This window comes from Pelmatolapia mariae, linkage group LG18, assembly GCF_036321145.2.
Source record: "Pelmatolapia mariae isolate MD_Pm_ZW linkage group LG18, Pm_UMD_F_2, whole genome shotgun sequence".
NCBI lineage: Eukaryota > Metazoa > Chordata > Actinopteri > Cichliformes > Cichlidae > Pelmatolapia > Pelmatolapia mariae.
In genome coordinates, this window is record NC_086243.1 from 10,700,787 (window position 1) to 10,718,816 (window position 18,030).

The window sequence follows — 18,030 nt, forward strand, 5'->3', positions numbered from 1 at the left end:
GAAAAAAAGCGATTACATCTGGAACAATCCTGTAATATAGGAGGGTCTGCGTAAAGGGCCAAGTATCCACATAAACCAACGTGAATGAGTTTTGTGCTTGTAAAATCTCTTTCTCCTTTTTCTTCAACAGATGATGTGAAAAGTTTTGATAGGGATTTTAAAAGATTTTGGATTTGATGATTTGGGTTCAGGTTCGATAAAATGCCTTTAAACCCCAACCCTACTCAGGAGCAATGATGGTCAGTTTTATAACCTTATCAGTACCGATTTTAGAAGTCCAAGTCATGTGGGTGTGCCTAACGCAAGGTTGTTTTGACTCCTTCAGGTCCGGGGACTCGACAGCACGGATCTGGAACCTGAGCGAGAACAGCACAGGCGGATCCACCCAACTGGTTCTGAGGCACTGCATTCGGGAAGGGGGCCAGGACGTACCCAGCAACAAAGACGTCACCTCACTAGACTGGAATGTGAGTGAAAGTAGGATTGTGTCAAGTTAAACTGTGGAACCCACACACTAACACGATCGTACTGAGTGCTCTGTGTTGGTCATCTAGTCTTCAGGTGTGGGTTTGTGCGCCTGTGTGCACGCTAATAAACACAACTTTATCAGGAGGCATTCCTTCTAACTATAGCCATGTATAAGGAGGCACTCAGATGAGGGAAAAGGCCTTTTCCATAACCAAGCTGCAAACATTTTGTGCTCTTTTGCTCTTATTTATGTTTTCCTCTTACCCTTTTTTGTAGTCAAAGTCGATGCACAACGCTTAAAATGAGCCTCATTCATTTACTCATAAATTAGTCATAATAATTTGGCTGCACCTAATGACACCACGCTTCTTTCCTTCAGAGCGAGGGGACATTACTAGCAACCGGCTCATATGATGGCTTTGCTAGGATATGGACAAAAGACGGTAAGACTCTTGGCATCTTCTGCATCATAGCATTTCAGGCGTTTGTCCCTGGTCTCTTTCCAAGTGGCATTTGGTTATTTTTTTCAGGTAACTTGGCCAGTACTTTGGGTCAGCATAAAGGCCCTATATTTGCACTCAAGTGGAATAAGAAAGGAAACTTCATCCTTAGCGCTGGTGTGGATAAGGTAAGACACACTGCTTTTGTTTGTATTTTTTATTATTATTTATGAATATTTTGGGGGGTGGAAATTTTCGGTCGTTGGTTTGGATTCCTGGTCTGACTAAAACAAACAATTTGAACATATTGTCTTGGGTTTGATTGGTCATTACTCAAATATTGCCCATTTTTATAGAATCAAATTTAAAAGCAGATGATTAGTAATGATATTCTGCTATAAAGTGAAAGTTAGAAATGAATTTGCATAAATGATAATGTAATGGCAATTATTTTCTATAATTTTCTTCCTTTTTTTTGGCAAAGAAAGCAATAGCAAATTGATGCCATGCACGTCTGTGTGGATATTTTGGATTTGGCTCAGTATGTAACATAATCAGGTTGTTGCATGTCATAAATGTGAAGGGCAGCGTTTCATCTGAAATCACAAAGCTATTTGTTTGTCCAGTCAGAATTATCAACACATGGTTCAACATTGCCACCTAGTGTACAGAAGTATATTGAAACCTTGTCACCTTGGCATGCTTATGATTGACCAAGGGCTGGCGTATTGCGATATAAAAATGGCGTTATGTTTGTGTGTAGTTTTGTATTATCTCTGCTTGTGCAGCAACAAAATATGATCTCAAACATTTTGAAAAGATGGCAAGATGTTAATAAGACAGTGTTTTATTCTATGTAATGTTTTTGATTGTTTTTTATAAATGACACTAGTTCGTCATAAAAAACATCTCTATCTTCACACAGACAACAATTATTTGGGATGCACACACGGGGGAGGCGAAGCAACAGTTTCCTTTCCACTCAGGTGAGTGACAGGAGTCAGCTGGATTGTTCACATGACGTTTCCTGGAGTGTTTCTGTTTTTAGGCATACGTTACCTTTAGTTGAACTGCAGTGTGAGAGCACAGTGAGAAGACCTTCACTTATTTCTGTCTAGTTTTTCTGGACCTTGTGACTGAGCTTTGATCCTGTGATATTCAAGCTAGTATATCTTTACACACAAGGTATCATTTCAGTATGACTCTGACAGAGTGCTGCTTTGAATGAATAGACAAAGCTTTATTTTGTTTTGTTTTAAAACCACATGTTGATCTAATGATCAGATCTAATGTGGAAGGAAGAAATCTGTACCGTGATTTGTTCTTTGTGATCTTCTACGTCAACTTACTGCTGCATCAGCCTTAAGCTATATCTTTACCTCTCCACAGCGCCCGCTCTGGATGTCGACTGGCAAAGCAATAACACGTTTGCCTCGTGTAGCACAGACATGTGCATCCATGTGTGTAAGCTGGGCCAGGACAGACCTGTGAAGACCTTCCAGGGACACACGGTGAGAATAGAACACTCCAGTGTTAGCACTCCATTGCACAAGTAGGAAAACAGCTCTGCTGCTCAAATGCGCTGTGTTTGATCAGTGACGTGCGGTGACTTTTACAGAAAGACAAAGGGAGAAGGTTGTTGCCCAGAGACACAAACAGAAACATGTTCCTTCATTATTTAACAAGATAAACTGGATCAGATTAAAACATTTATGCTGCCTGTCTACACTCCTTCCTGGCTGATGACTTGTAAAATATTACTTTTCTAGTTAAATGAATATCTGCTATACCAAAATGATTTACTATTAGCTGAAAATGACAAGTGTTGGATGAAGTTTTCAAACCATTCCTTTAGGTAGAGAAGCAATAAAACACGGTATAATCTGTATAATTGCAAAATTGTATCAAGTAAGTATCAAAAATAAGACTTTTTCAAATATTGCTGCTGCATGAATAAAAATGTTTTTAAAAAGTGTAATAAAATGTGTTAATAGCAAAAAATCAATAGAATGAAAAGCGCTGACAGTACGATTAACTGTCAGTATCTAAAATGTTAATGACAAATAAAGGTGGAGTGTTGGTTAAACTTATATTCAGTCAAACATCATTGTCACAACTTTCCTTGGTAATGTACTAAAGCAGCTATTATCAACCTTTTCACTCTCCATCTTCTCTACATCACACACGCTGGCCACAGTGATTAGCAAGAGGCAACTCGGTGATGCTTGTTTACTTGCTAACACTAGCTGTGCTTCCACACAAAGCCCAGATCTGACTGATCTCAGAGCAGTAAAGGCAGAACCAGGTCCTCTTGACCCGCACATTGGTCTGAATCAGTTGACAATAGCTGACTGCAGCCACAAGATGGCAGTAAAGTAAAGGATGAATGCAAACTGGCAGGGAGCTTTGTGACAGCTGTCTGAGATGAAAGAAGAGGGATCACTTTACCGTGGTTCAGTTAAATTTATGTCTATTATTAGGTTTGCCTATATTTAGATGGAACATTACTGTGTTACATAATATGGCACTCCCTCCTTTTGGTTTCTGATAAAAGTTATAGTGCTCATAAAGTGCATTCAGTCAGTGGTAAAAAAAAATAAAAAAATCTACAATTATCATACCATTATGTGTCACTGCCATTATCATTTGTCTCTGTCATAAGCTGAGGAGCCTGATAGGCTGGTTATTAACTCATTTATTTCATAGAAATATGGACTATGGACTATGCAGGTCAACACGATTGTTCTGCAAATTGTTATGGCAAAGAGTCTGGTTTTTTTTTAACCCTTCTCTTTTTTGGCCAGTTTGAAAATAAAAATGTGAGCTGGAGTAAATGAAACCCTAACCTTGGAAAAGATTTGTTTAAAGTCTTGAATTTAGAAGAGATTTTTGTTTGGTGAAAAAGCCAGTGCTATCCTCATGTAGTGTATTGTATTATCTGTGGCCGTGTGCGCCAGTCAGACTTTTTGTTTACACTCACGTCTTTCTCACCCTAGAATGAAGTGAACGCCATAAAGTGGGATCCTACTGGCAGCTTGCTGGCCTCCTGCTCCGATGACATGACCCTAAAGGTCGGTTCACTCAACGTAATGAGGCCTAACGGAAAAGAACAAGCTGGGCCTTCATAGGAAAGCTGTATATTTTTGAATTGTCCCAAGTGTACATTACCAGTCAAATTAATAGCTTTTAAATGTTGCCTTGATTTTTCTCTCACATAGATCTGGAGTATGAAGCAGGATTCGTGTGTCCATGACCTCCAGGCCCACAGTAAAGAAATCTACACCATCAAGTGGAGCCCCACAGGCCCTGGGACCAACAATCCCAACGCCAGTCTCATGCTGGCCAGGTAAGAATAGAATGAAACATGTTCCTAGTTTTTCATCTTTTTTTTCTCTCTCCGTCATGTGTCAAAGGAGATTTCTATTTATAAGGGAATGTTAATGGTATCAAATTGTTGTTGGTGGAACACCTTTAGAAAACAGTCACAGATATAAACAGATTGTTTATAGTAAATTGCCTTTTTAATACTAACATTTTGGGAGTTTTTCCAGTTAAACGAAACTATGACATGAGAGTTAAATGCTTGTTTGTTTGTCTGAGATTTGATGTATCCCTTTGAAAGAACACTCCAGATAAAAATGTTTGCTTTCAGTTGGATGTGACTCTTTGCTCAGGATTTGGACATGGTTCACTACACAATGCAAATAAGAGTTGGCTGTGCATTAGCCAGCATTATTACTTCCTTGTATTTTCTCTGAATTCAGAGTTCATTAACTGCGTGTTTAACTGAATAAAGAATCATTGTAAATAATTAAAGCTTAGAATGAAAACCAGAGTTATTGGTTTGTTATTGGTAACATCGAGCAGCCTAAAAAAAATACATCTTCATTTCTGCGTCTCTGCCATGTTTGCTTCCCATCAATTACGTCCTCTCTGACTGGATTTTTAGATTTTATTTAGGGGTGGGTTTCAGTTTCAGTTTTAAGTAGCAGTGGTGCCACTGACACAGTGTATTTTATATCTGGGACATGGTTCTTGACACTTGACCCTTTGCATCCTCTCTCTGCAGTGCGTCGTTTGACTCAACAGTGCGTCTGTGGGACGTGGAGCGGGGCGTGTGCATCCACACACTGACCCGCCACCAGGAGCCCGTCTACAGCGTGGCCTTCAGCCCAGATGGCAGGCACCTGGCCAGCGGCTCCTTTGACAAGTGTGTCCATATCTGGAACACTCAGGTCTGTGACGCGACCTTCAAATTAAAAGCTGATCTGGTAATAAATGCTGAACCACAATATTCTAAAGATGTTGCCTGTTATTGATGAATCTGTGTGTGTCTCTCCAGACGGGTGCTTTAGTCCACAGCTACCGAGGGACAGGTGGGATCTTTGAAGTGTGCTGGAACGCCACAGGGGACAAAGTAGGAGCCAGCGCGTCTGATGGATCGGTGAGTTTTGCTGCCTGAGAGCATCCACCCACATGCGCTCTGGCCTGTGTCTACAACTTTCACACCACCTTCCTGACCATAGAAATGTGTCAGCCCCATTTAATAAAAGTCTTACCAAGCTGTTCTGATAAAATGGGCTGGGGGTCTACTACAAGTACGTCTGCTGCTAGTATTATAGTAGCAGAAGTATTTGGTCATTTCTCTCGCTTAGGAACTTTCCTAAGCAAAATTGACTGTTTGACTGTAGCCATGGCCTGAGCTGATTATTCTGTGAGCTGTCAGCTAACAGCCTCTCATAAATGGTGAATTCAGAACTTTCTTCATATTTGTTGGATTTGTTAGCACTTTTGGCAGCCATGAATGGAGCACTTCAACCTAAAGGCTTCATTTAAAGTGCTCTATCAGGGCAAGATTTATGGTCATCTTGGCATCAAATAGCCGTCTGTCTACAATTTACAGATGCTTCTTAACCAAACTCTAAAAGGTTTTTATCTGCATTTGAATGAAACTGCAGAAGTCCCATAAGAGGTTACAAGGAAGCGCAGTGTTTCTTATGAGTCGATTGAAAAGGCTGGAGTACATCTACTGTTGAATTATTTAATTGGATTATAGGCTGATATTGATAGCATCCCTTCTGTGACATAATCAGGATTGTTAATTGGCCTTAGAGTGCTGGCTTTTACATGAGCTAAAAGCTATGTTATGTGTGTAGCTGTTGTGTATGAAGCAGAGCTCTGTTAGTAGTGTACCTTTTACCCAGGCACACCGAAAATGTTGTTCTCGTAGGTCTCGTGCTTTTCAAACATTATGCCTCTGCATTATGAAGTATTTGTCTCTTGCAAACTGACACAGCAGTGGGAATGGAAACATTCGACTAGTAAGCAGCTACGTGCCAAGCAGTAGGAGAAAATGAGGAACAGTGCAGATATGTTTCCTTTTTTGGGGCACAAAGCCAAAAAAAGGAAAGGAAATTTGAACTGTTTGTATTTTTGTATTATTTCAAAGTACCCGTCAAGTTGAAGTGCTCAACTTATGCATTCTATTGCTCATAATGGCACAAAGTTACACTGCTCTAGCAAGGTACTGTATAGCATGTTTATAACATGACATCCCAGACTGGACCTTCCTATATAGAGTATGTGTCTTCTATATGTACCTATCTTGGACTAGGCCACTCCTGAGAAAGACTTAAAAATGTTCCTTTTCTATTTTGCAGTTAAATTAACGAAACCAAAATATATATACTAGGGGTGCAACGATGCTCGTATCGATATTGAACCGTTCGATACAGTGCTTTTGGTTCGGTACGCATGTGTATCGAACAATACAAAATTTTTTATTTATTTTATCAACTTTTCTTCTGACGATGCTGTCTGTGTTAAGAGCTCAGTGGATCTGCGTTCGACTACTGCGCCTAGGCTGCACTGTCGAGCGCAGATCCACTGAGCGCAGCCCAAGCTAGCAAGACAGAAGCTAAGCTTGTTGCAACATAGCAAATTGAACCTCCCCCACCCTCATTCATATCTGGCCTTTGGAACTATCTTGGTTTTCATGTGAAGTATGACCCTGAAGGTAAGCGCGTCATGGACAAAAGTAAAACAATATGTCGGATGTGCCACGCAATGCTCAATTACATGGGTGGGAACTAGGGCTGCCACAAACGATTATTTTGATAGTCGACTAGTCACCGATTATTTTTGCGATTAGTCGACTAATCAGATCTTGCATCCATTGGACGTAAAACGTACAGCTTATTGCACCAGCAGCATCTGCTCTTATATAACTATCATTAGCTTACAGCTTTAAGTGTTTAAAGTATGTGCTAACTAAAAATAAGGACAAGATGATAGTTTATTAAATTTTAATGAAATTTGCAGATTGTTTCGGTGAAGTTTAATAAACTCCTTGCTATCTAAAATATAACGGGACACCGGAGTATATTCTCGAGCATCTCACACTTCTGATAACCAGTTGTCTGCTTGACGTTTATTCAGCTGTGTAAAAACTATAACTTTAATCTCAGGCAAACCGATTTACTCAGGAACAAATAAAATACTAAAAAAAAGCCAAACAATAACATTTTTAAGTTATCTAAGTGACTTATGTATGTTTAACCTGAGTAGCGAAAGACGGCGGTGGGTTTGAAAACCATTTGCCGGGAGTCCGGTGTTCTCACGGGCTCTAGTGAGCGTTTCCCCCGGCTAGCTATCGAGCTAGTGGTTAACAGACGTCTCCGAAAACGTCGGAGCGCTTTTGAAAATATGTGGTGTCTTGATAAACTGAGCAGATATTTGAGGTTTACACAGTTACATTCTCGCCTGAAAATATGTTAAACGTTTATTTTGTGACCCAGAAAGAATAATAAGAGTAATATTAAAACTAACTAGCTGCCGCCATTGTTGGAAACTGAGCTGGGCTGCGCTATGAATTCTGGGACAGAGCTACTTCTTCTTCTTCGGGGTTTAACGGCAGCTGGCATCCTTGTACATGCAGTGCTGCCATCTTCTGTTTCAGTCCGTTATTACACTCTTAAATCCTACTACTTATTCCTGCGTCTTTTGTGATCTTACAAAGCTTCAAACGACGCGTCGACTATTAAATCAGTCGTCGACGATTTTGATAGTCGACGTAATCGTGACTAGTCGACTAATCGTGGCAGCCCTAGTGGGAACTACTGCGTTAGCGCAGTTTGCTCGTTAACGTGTTGACGCCGTCCAGCCCTACGCACGGGGCGATCCGCGGTAGCTAACGGAGATTTGCCGTGTTGTGGCGTTAACGTCATTTCAGATTAACGCTGACAGCACTAGTGGGAACACGAATATGACTGCACATTTACTCCGACATCATCTTAGTGCAAAGACAAGTGGAAGCAGACAAAAGCAACAAGCACGCATGCTACAAACTTTACCCGAGTCATTTAGACAGCCGTTAGCACATGATTCTCCTTATGGGGACCTGATATGTTTAATATGCTGCTGAGAATATACCCCAGAAGAAGGGTATAGTATAGCTTTTATTTTGGAAAGAGACATTTCTCTGTAATAAACTCTCTTTTCCAAAGATGAGGGATTTCTCGATCAGATATTTATTTTTTTATTACTTTGTCGTTTCAGCAACATTACATTTAAAAACTGTACTTTTGAGTTAAAATATATATTTATAATTTTAATAAATGACAAATTAAAAAAGCATGAACATTTTTTTTGTATCGAAAAAATATTGAACCGTGACACCAAAATATCGAACCGAACTGAACTGTGAATTTTGTGTATCGTTGCACCCCTAATATATACATATCTGAATTTGGTTTATGTTTGCGTGAGCTTGAGCCAACAACAACAACTGGTGTCGTCCTTGTAACATTTCACACTAAGTCTGTCACATGTAGTTGTCACCATTGCGGCGATGCTAAAGTTAGCTTCCACTTTGTGTGTAATTGTGTCAGTTGCATCCTGTTTTCAGCCTTGACTAACCTGTTCAAATGACAGTTGTAAAGAGCCACTAAATGATCTCATTCAAGGCAATGGTAGACCAGCTCCAGTCCAAAGATGCAGATCTGACAGCGTTATTTTAAACTGATTTTAAACTCCCCAATAGCGCAGATATTTGTGTCTCAGTTATCAGCCAAAACAGTAGAACAATGACACAAACTGCTGAGCGGCTCTTCCTGTAACTCTCAAACTTTATTTTTAAGCTGAAACAAGTTGCCATATTTGCTACGAAACACAATTTCCATACATTACCTAAAATTTGTGTTGATCTGTCACCACAAACCGATTTAAAGTGTGACAAACAAAAGCGTTTAGGTCAAGTGAAGCAATGCTTCTTGAGTGTGAAAGGCATTTTGTGCTTCGTTGAAACAGGCTACAACGCTGCTGATTTTTATCACTTTGGTTGATCGTGTGCTCATTTGTGGACTTTTTTGTAAAGGGCAACTGACATTTTGCTGTAGAGATGATTTAGCTGTGTGTGAAGAAGACTGATATAGAGTGCTATGGAGGTTTCCAAACTGAGGAACTTGTTTGTTTGGGATGTTGATTCTATATGTTTTAGAAAATGGCCTGGAAATGTGTATTTGGGGAAGTGATCATGTAGATTTCAGATATAAGCCATCTCAGCTTTAACCCTCCTTTTCTCCCCAACCTACTTCTTCAGAATTATACATCCTGTCTTTCACACATGTTCTGAATTAAGGCTATGACTGGCTGAGTAGCGTCACGTGGAATGAGTTCCTGCCATTGGTCTGTTTGCGTACATATACTGATTATCATAAAGACAAAGGAAATAGTGGTGCAAGTTAAAATAACCTTACTGTACATATGAGAAAGAGTCAAATAGAAAGGGTCTTAAGTTGGACTGTTGGTGACCTAAACTATATGTTTATTATGCTGAAATGCCCGCTAGTCTTCTTCACACTGCAGTGCGTTCAGTTTCCACAGCATCACATTTTATTGTGTTTTACTGGCTTGCTGAACACAGTTGTCTAAACATGCCACAGGGGAAGTATGGCCCTCTGCTCTTTTTGGGTTCTGATTTGAAAATATTTGTACACCTTGAAGCGTACACACGGCTTCTGACTATGGCAGAAACTGAAACTCATAGCACACTGGGTGACATTTTGTCTAACCACATATGCCTTTCTGTTTGACAGGTATGCGTACTAGACTTGAGAAAATGACACTCATCGGCGGGAGCCATGGACCGACTACGAATGTGTACATAGCCAAAATGACTGTCCCTGCCTGTCCGCCACACTGCTGTAGTCCCACAGATGCCATGGCCTGCTGTTACAGCCAACTGGAGCACGTCCTCCATCAGACGTAGACCCAAGGACCACACCATGGCAACAGTTTATATGCAAATGCATCAGATATGCCAGGTCTGTATGGACATCAGTCTTTGCTCCTCAGACCTGCAGGAGTTAAACATTTCTTTGTTATCAAACAGTATAAATGTGTCACCACAAGCAAACCAAAACACCAGGATTCCTCTTGATTTTGCTCTTTTTGTCCTTTGTATCCGACTTGTAAAGACTTTTGTTCTCTGGTGTGTGCATATTGCATATGTCAGCATTTAGTGTCCTGTGGACATTGTTGTGTTGAGTTTGGACTTTATTGATCTCTGTAAATTACATGTGAGATGGGAGAGAAGAGAGAGGAGATGGGAGATGTTTTTTTTGTTTTTGTTTTTAAAGAAAAAACGATGTTTGTCTTTTAAAAAGTGGATGCTCAGAGTCGTTCATTGGGAGATAAATTCATTTACTGCAGTCTTTGAGGTTCAAAAATGCAGGTGTATAGTTTTGTCAACTCTATTTTTATCCAGTAGGTTCGTTCCATTTTTTGCCATTTAAAAAAACTAACAAAAAACTAAATATGAAGCAGTTAATCAAAGGTTGAAATGTCCTTTGTTTGCAACCTTTATCCTCAGAAATGGTTTTCAGGTAATCACAGTTCATCAGGTTGTGTTGGTGCCCTGAAGAATTCAAAATCTCCTGGCTGAAAAATGATCTGTGTAGCTTTTAACACTGATGACAGCAGTGCTGTTAAAGAGCGGTCAGCTTCAGGTTCACTTCTTTGAAACTCACCTCGTCCTTGATCTGTCAGCGCAGATATCACTTGGTGACAGAGACGGGAAAACCAGCCCATTACTTCATCGGATTTGTAGAATTAATAGTCCTAATTGTGCTTGTTTTCTCAGTTAATGGCTTGTTGCTATCCATTGTTTTTCATAATGCGGCTTCGTTGGTCTAATTGCTTCTCGTTACCGGAAACAATTAGACCAAGATCATCTGGAGTATTGTTTCCTGCTGTTGTCAGGTAGTAGTTGACCAGCATTAACACACACACACACACACACACACACACTCTGGAGACAGGCTGTGTTCAGGCCTATGCACGGATAGACGGTGCTTTTGTGTCCAGTGTTCAGAGTTGGCATTTTGAGGCAGGTCTGCTGTTGAAAAGCAGACTCTCAGCATAGGACTTCTTGTAACGTGTTGTTGGCTCAAATGATTTAGAACGCATTCAGTAGGAAAAATAAGGTTAGCAGTGTCTTGTCTTACTCGTTTTTGAGGCAAGTCTGTGTTGTTGAAAAGCAGACTCTCAGCATAGGACTTGTTGTAACATGGTATCTGCATATAATATATATAAATACATTTATGAATATATATCTATGCTACTACAGGGGATTTTTTGTGTGTGTATGCCACTCCTATGTTATGGGTGGATTTTAAAGTAACCTTTTCAAGACTCTTGAAATACAGTACGTGATGTTCTTGTGCATCACTGATAGTTGTGACCATGAGGAATGGTTTTTATTTATAAAATACCATTAAACAGTTATAGCTAAATTTAAAAGAAAAAGACAAAACGGTAGATTTTTTGATTATTATTATTATTTTTTAACCTGCACTTTAGGTTCAAATGGAGAAACTGTCTCAGGCACATCTGATTTAAAAAGTCCCTGAGGACGGCTCAAATGATTTAGAACGCGTTCAGTAGGAAAAATAAGGTCAGCGGTGTCTTGTCTGACTCGTAGGGCACTTCAACGTTGAGACAAACTAACTTCGTGGCATTCCCGCTCTCATCTCGTAGCCATAACAACACCCTCGGCTGGATATGTGCACACACGTCGCTGGATAATTCAGAGGTTTTGTTCAGCATGTTACTTGTCTTTTTTTAAAAATACTGAAGCTGAAAACTATGCTGAAGTTTGCTTTAATACAGTCAGCAGTACTTGGAGTGAATCACAAGGACACTATTTCAAATGATGTCTATGACGGTGGAATGGTATTTTATAATGGTTTGTTTTTAGACGATAAGCTTTTTACACTGCATTCAAGTGTGTTCGCGATTTTTTTAAATTTTCTTTTTTGTTCCTTCCAAAAGTACTAATTCTATCTTTGCTAAGTTGGAGAGCCCTTGAAGGTTTTGTACTGATCAAAACTTTTGTAATTTTGATTTATTTGTAGCTGTATACTCAAAAGGAACAACAAAAAGAAAAATCTGGATTTAATTGTTGATGTATTATAACACAACGTGTAAATATTGATTTTAAGATTTGTTGGTTTTTTTTCGTCTTTTCCCTTGTACTCTCTTTCTCTCTCACTCACATGGCTGCAGTCTGCAGCCTCCTGATCAGACTGTTGTAATATCACTCAGATCTCAAGGTCTAGAATAAAATCTATTTTGATAATATCAACGTCTTTGCTCTTTTGCTTGTTGATTTCTAGTGTCTGAGTCATTTCTCTGGTGCTAATTGAATGAATGGGAGGTATTTGCACACGTAGAAGCATCATTATTTCATTTACAGTCAGTTTTTCTAAAGAACACTTGAATAGCTTGCTATTAAAACGAAAACAAAAACATAGATGTGTATGGGACACCCAGCATCTAGTCAGGTGTCTCAGATTATTAGGAGAATATGAAAAAGTTTACTTTTACGCTTAGCTTGATTGAAAAAGATATACTGTCATATATATTCTACATTCATGAAAAACTAAAGTGAAATCATTCAAGTCTTGATTTGTTTACATTTGATGATTAAACTGGTCAATAAGCATTCTTTCACCTGTGTGTGAACAAATTTCACTTGCTGCCCTTAAATCTGAAAACAGTTTTTTGTCTAGAAAGTCTGTTTTGTATTTGTTTTTTTACTTATGGTGTTCCAAGCATTTGACAGCTAGGATGACTGAAGAGAAACGGCAATGCGTTACAGCATTTAAGAAATAAGTGTGGTCTTCAAAAAAGTGACGGCAAACATGGGGAAGGTTTTTTTTTTTTTTGTGAGCAAGCTTAAATCTAATTTCATGTTAGGAAACTAGATTAAGATCTGAAGTTTCCTGTAGCAAACAAAAATATTGGTTTCTAGACCAGCGTTGTGGCGCATGGAAATCAGATATCCAGTACCTCAAAATATTGTTTCCTAAGACCAATCAACACCAATTTACAACATAGAAATGTCAAACATAACAAAACATATTAATTTATGCACTCAGTACTTGGCTGGAGCTCATGGGAGTTGGCTGACCAGTGGAACGGTAAGAACATGGTAAAGAATATGGCTGCTATTTTTGGCAGCCATAAAAATCTCCATAAAAATTTATTAGTTTATTTCCTATGAAGTGCTCTGAAATGGTGTTGACTTTGGACTCGATAAAACACAGCAGACCAATCGTGACCAGCACCAGCTGATCACACGGCACCCAAAATCCCCACAGACTGGACTTAAAGTCTGGAGTCATAGTGGAGATTAAGACCTGGATTTCCTTTTGACCACTGAGCAACAGACCACTTCTTTTATTTTTTTCTTACGTCAGGTAAGACACTTCTGATGTCTCTGCTTCAGGTGTGTGCTCATATTAGTAAAGCGACAGTTGTAGCAACGTCTGCGCATGGTGGTTCTCTATGCACCAACACTGGCCTCAGTCCACTCCTTGTGAAGCGCTCTCAAGTTCCTGAGATTCCTCTCAGAGCTGTGGTTTTCCCTTTTCCTAACACGGTTTTCCCTTCCTTTCAATATCCTGTGAATATGCTTCAGCACAGCTCTCTGAGAGCAGTCCGACAGAGTATTAGGGCCACATTTAGAAAGAAAAATATTGTTGATCGTTTTGAGAATAAAGTCTAAATGTGCAGATTACAGTTGTTGTTTTAAGATAAACTGCCACGTTTGTTATACCATCTACAAAACGGCTTGTTTAGATGAGTTGATGAAACAAATTGATCTGCCGTCTTGTGATAAAACAACATCCTCTTTAGTGCACGAGGGTGTAACCATCGATATCCTTATATCTGTCTGCCAGCCTTTTCATTTTATACAAATACACTCTCCCAAGTTTGTGCTTTTTCCGTCTGATCAGACGTAGCTTTCTGCACCATCTTTTCAGCATCCCTATACTTATCACCACAGAAATCATTTCCTTCCTTGTTACTTAAAGTGATTCTGAAGTACGATTTCACAAACTCTGAGAGTATAGCAGCCGTGGCACTTTGTCTTGAAACAACAACCGTTACCTCCACATTTTGACTTTATTCTCTAAATCAATTCTATTTGTTTTCTTAATATGGCCCTAATACTCATTTTGTAGAATAGTCATAAGCCAAAATGAAGACAAAAGTATTGTATAACATTTATGTAACATGTTCCGAACAAAGGAAACATATGAAAATTGTTTTTTCCTGATTTTTTTATTTATTTATTTATTGAGATGCATTAGTATTTCTATGAACAAAGCGCCAACTCTCACTTCACTTTGTTTCAGCATTTATAGGGTGGATTGAAAGTCAGCTCTTGCGAAGGTGAAGCAATATTCCATTGCTTCAATATTTCTTGTTAAGCACCAATGCGATCTCCTCCCTTTTGCCCCCGTACCTGGGGGCGTTGGTGCTTAGGTGCTTGTTTCGTAAAGGAAACAATGTATATGTATGTGGTATAGGCGAAGGCAGAACCGTGCGATCTCTCGCCTGTGACGTTTGTGGTGAGGTTATTTACGTCTATAATGCGTGTGGATGTCATGGTGAACTTTTACTGATTTCTTCAAGCTGTTCTTTTTTTCAGACTGGAAACAGAATACATTCTTGAAAAGCAACAACTGATCACACAAGTTTGAATTTTTTGTTTTTTCTCTAATACACACGGCTTCAACAGCGTACATTGAAGCTTAAATATACCACGTGTTTTAAATTAACAAGGCCTGTTAACCACTTGAGAGTGATCAGTGGTCATTATTGACTAGAACGAGCATATTCTTTTTGACAGTATACTTTTACACATAAAGACGACCCCTGTACCCTTAATGACGAGTTTTGACGCCTCAGTATATATCTATAAAGATGTGGTTTTTGGGTTTTCCCGAGGGTAGCTGCATAGGCAGAGACCACCCTCGCCAACTTCGTATGGAAACTCAGTCATCTTGTTCTATGAGGATGTCTGAGACATGGCACAAACAGCTCAGTAGGGTTACTTCTTTTTCTTCAGCTTTCCAGAGTTAAAGAGTTGAAAGATTTGTCTGACAGCACTCAGACCAATAGAAAAGTCCAAGAAACACAGTGATCCATTTTTAAACAACTCAAGATCATCAGTTCAAACAATTGTATGTAAGTACAAGTTGTTCAGATGTGTTAAGGTCTGAAAGAAGACCCAAACTGTCACTCTTAGATATTCAGGAGCAATCCAGGAACCACCAAGGCTCAAGCTTGCCATGAAGTGGAAACTGCTGGAACACCATGGACTGTCATGACGGACAATCCCTATGATGAGCGGATGTAAACATCTGACCACAAGTGAAGATGATAGCATGCTCTGCCATGTTTTCTTATTTACTACTGATACTACTGATACCCACAGTCCTTGTGGGTCTTTTTTTATTTATTTATTTTTTACTGTTGACAAAAGAATTACGAAATGACTCAAAAAAAGTAAAAGTGTTGTTTTCTATTGTTTTGGATCTTCATCGAAGCTGCTCATTATATTTAGACTACTTAAAATATGCCACCAAATTCCAGCGTCACATATTTGTAATATCAGCGCAAATCTTGACTGACGTTCTTGTGTCATAATATGTTTACAGACACACTCCTGGACTTTGGGTTAAATAATGTTACAGACATTTGAAGTCATGTCAAATCTGATAACACAGGAATATACCAGAAGTATATTTGTTTGTGGTTGCATGGATTGAGAATTAGCAGATGTTTTTGGAAGAGTCATTGTTTTCACTCAGTCAGCTAAAAAGTACCCTCAGACAGGACTTTAAAAGCACTGTCGGGTGATATACAGTGCACATTTCAGTCCACTGTTCAGGTGGGAAACCTTCAGTCCTGGGATTCACACTGATATCACTTTGACATCTAGCACCAAATACACATTGCTCATTCAGCCAGAATATAAAGAAATTACGGTGACTGCAGACTTTTTAGCACTGGGTTACAGGAATGGGTGCCTGCATATCACTGCCTGCATGTGGAGACATAGCTGAAAGAAAATACTTGCATAGCTTTCCAATAATGAACTTACCAGGTTTTTCATAGGAACTGTAAACTCACATTCACTTCATTCTGTTCCAGCAGATGAATGATTGTAACCTGATCCTTTTCTAGATAGCGAGTCAATGAGACATGAAAGCTGGCATGCTTTAAGCCCCATATACATGAAAACTGAAAATAAAGGAAAGACTCTTAGAAATAGCTGTAAGCGACAAACAAAACTTCAGTTCCTGTTAAACATTTTGAGTCTCACAGATAACCTCTTACAGTGAGATTGCTATGAAACTAGATTAACGGATTAGTGTACTACATCCAGTTTACATTGGGGGTTTTAAGTGGCATGAATGTCACTTAAAACTGATCCATCTTTTAGGTAGATAGATCAACATGGTTACTTGTCATGCCCTAAAGACAGCACTTTTAACTATGCGTGTCGCTGTCATTAGAATTTGCATGTATTCAGTTGAGCGTTTATACTGATAGAATCAGAGTTGATAGATCATGGATAATAATCTGTGCCTGACGTTCAAACTTTGTAGTGTTCAGTGGGGGGGAAAGTGGTGTGGACTTGCTATTATTATTTATAAAAGTTGTGTTTTGAGGCCTCTCACACTTGCTTTGTTAGTTTTCTTCAGCCCGTCACATGGGAGAAACATGAGACCTGGCAACCCTGATGGATCTGACGCTAACTAAACTAAAGCAGTTGTCGCTATGGAATCATTATTACTATTGTTATTATTGCTAGGTGATTTTTATGCCTGGTCGCTACAGGTGTCACTACTTTTCTTGTGGGGTGATGTGAGTCCTTTGGTTTCTAAGATTAGATATCTATGGCATTGATAAACTCTGTTTCACAATGAATGCTTTAATAAGACCCGTTTCAACAAGGTATAGACAAGAAACAGACTTTTAACAGACGGGTTTTTAACAGACTGTGTGCTTCTATGCAAATTAGCCCCCCCCCCGAGAGGGTGTTTGGTTCCTTCCAGCTACCGTGCGATCAATTAAACAGTGAGGATCGTGGAGTAGTCGGCAGCGGCTGGGGGAGTTCTGACCGTAGTATAAGGTACGAACAACCACTTACATTACACGAATTTAATGCTTTAATTCAATTTCAAGATATTGAGAATTTCTTTGGTTAAATTAATTTTAGTGGTTAATTAAGTAATCGCCATTAAGCTAGCTCATCGTCTTCTGTTGCTACTTGAAGATAAATAGTTTTATATTTAAGAGCGAGCAAAGATAAAACTTTGGTTCCGTGTCAGTTACCTTTTCACATTAAAGAGATTGCGAAAGTATTTCCCATAGATTCATAAAAACACTTAGAGACAAAACAGGAAAGACAAAGTCAAGTGTTTCGGATGCTTTGAACCGTTTAGAGTGTCAGTTTGTAGCCGGTTTAAATAGGTGTTAATTATGAGTGTGACTCAGTCAAGCAGTGAAACAAGTTTGTTGCTTCCATCGTTAGTGGGAATTGTTTTCTTATATGTTTTGCAAAGCATCCTGCTTTCCTAGTGAGTGTTGAAGTGTGTTCCTTTTTAGGAATTGTCTCTTGCGCTCATGGTTGGGCTTGTATCATTGTTTGGGCAAGGGAACAGAAATGCATGGCATTGCTTTGTTCAATGTACAGTGTCACAGTGGCTGCATTTTAAGCCTCAGCATTGATAGTTGTTGCTTTCTCTTGGTTCTAGGTTGT

The 18,030-nt window shown here is 39.2% G+C and overlaps 1 protein-coding gene across 5 annotated transcripts in view; it reads left to right on the forward strand.

Annotated features, from left to right (window-relative positions):
• The window catches only part of tbl1xr1b (TBL1X/Y related 1b), a 28,122-nt gene extending 15,574 nt beyond the window's left edge, over positions 1 to 12,548 (forward strand). For all 5 annotated transcript variants that reach the window (XM_063461925.1, XM_063461924.1, XM_063461923.1 and 2 more), the window contains exons 7-16: positions 326 to 467; positions 848 to 911; positions 999 to 1,096; positions 1,834 to 1,894; positions 2,298 to 2,419; positions 3,905 to 3,979; positions 4,127 to 4,254; positions 4,978 to 5,143; positions 5,251 to 5,352; positions 10,004 to 12,548. In XM_063461925.1, coding sequence (XP_063317995.1) covers positions 326 to 467; positions 848 to 911; positions 999 to 1,096; positions 1,834 to 1,894; positions 2,298 to 2,419; positions 3,905 to 3,979; positions 4,127 to 4,254; positions 4,978 to 5,143; positions 5,251 to 5,352; positions 10,004 to 10,030 — 985 coding nt within the window. In that variant the 3' untranslated portion in view covers positions 10,031 to 12,548. The remainder of the gene's footprint in view (positions 1 to 325; positions 468 to 847; positions 912 to 998; positions 1,097 to 1,833; positions 1,895 to 2,297; positions 2,420 to 3,904; positions 3,980 to 4,126; positions 4,255 to 4,977; positions 5,144 to 5,250; positions 5,353 to 10,003) is intronic.
• The last annotated feature ends 5,482 nt before the right edge of the window (positions 12,549 to 18,030 follow it).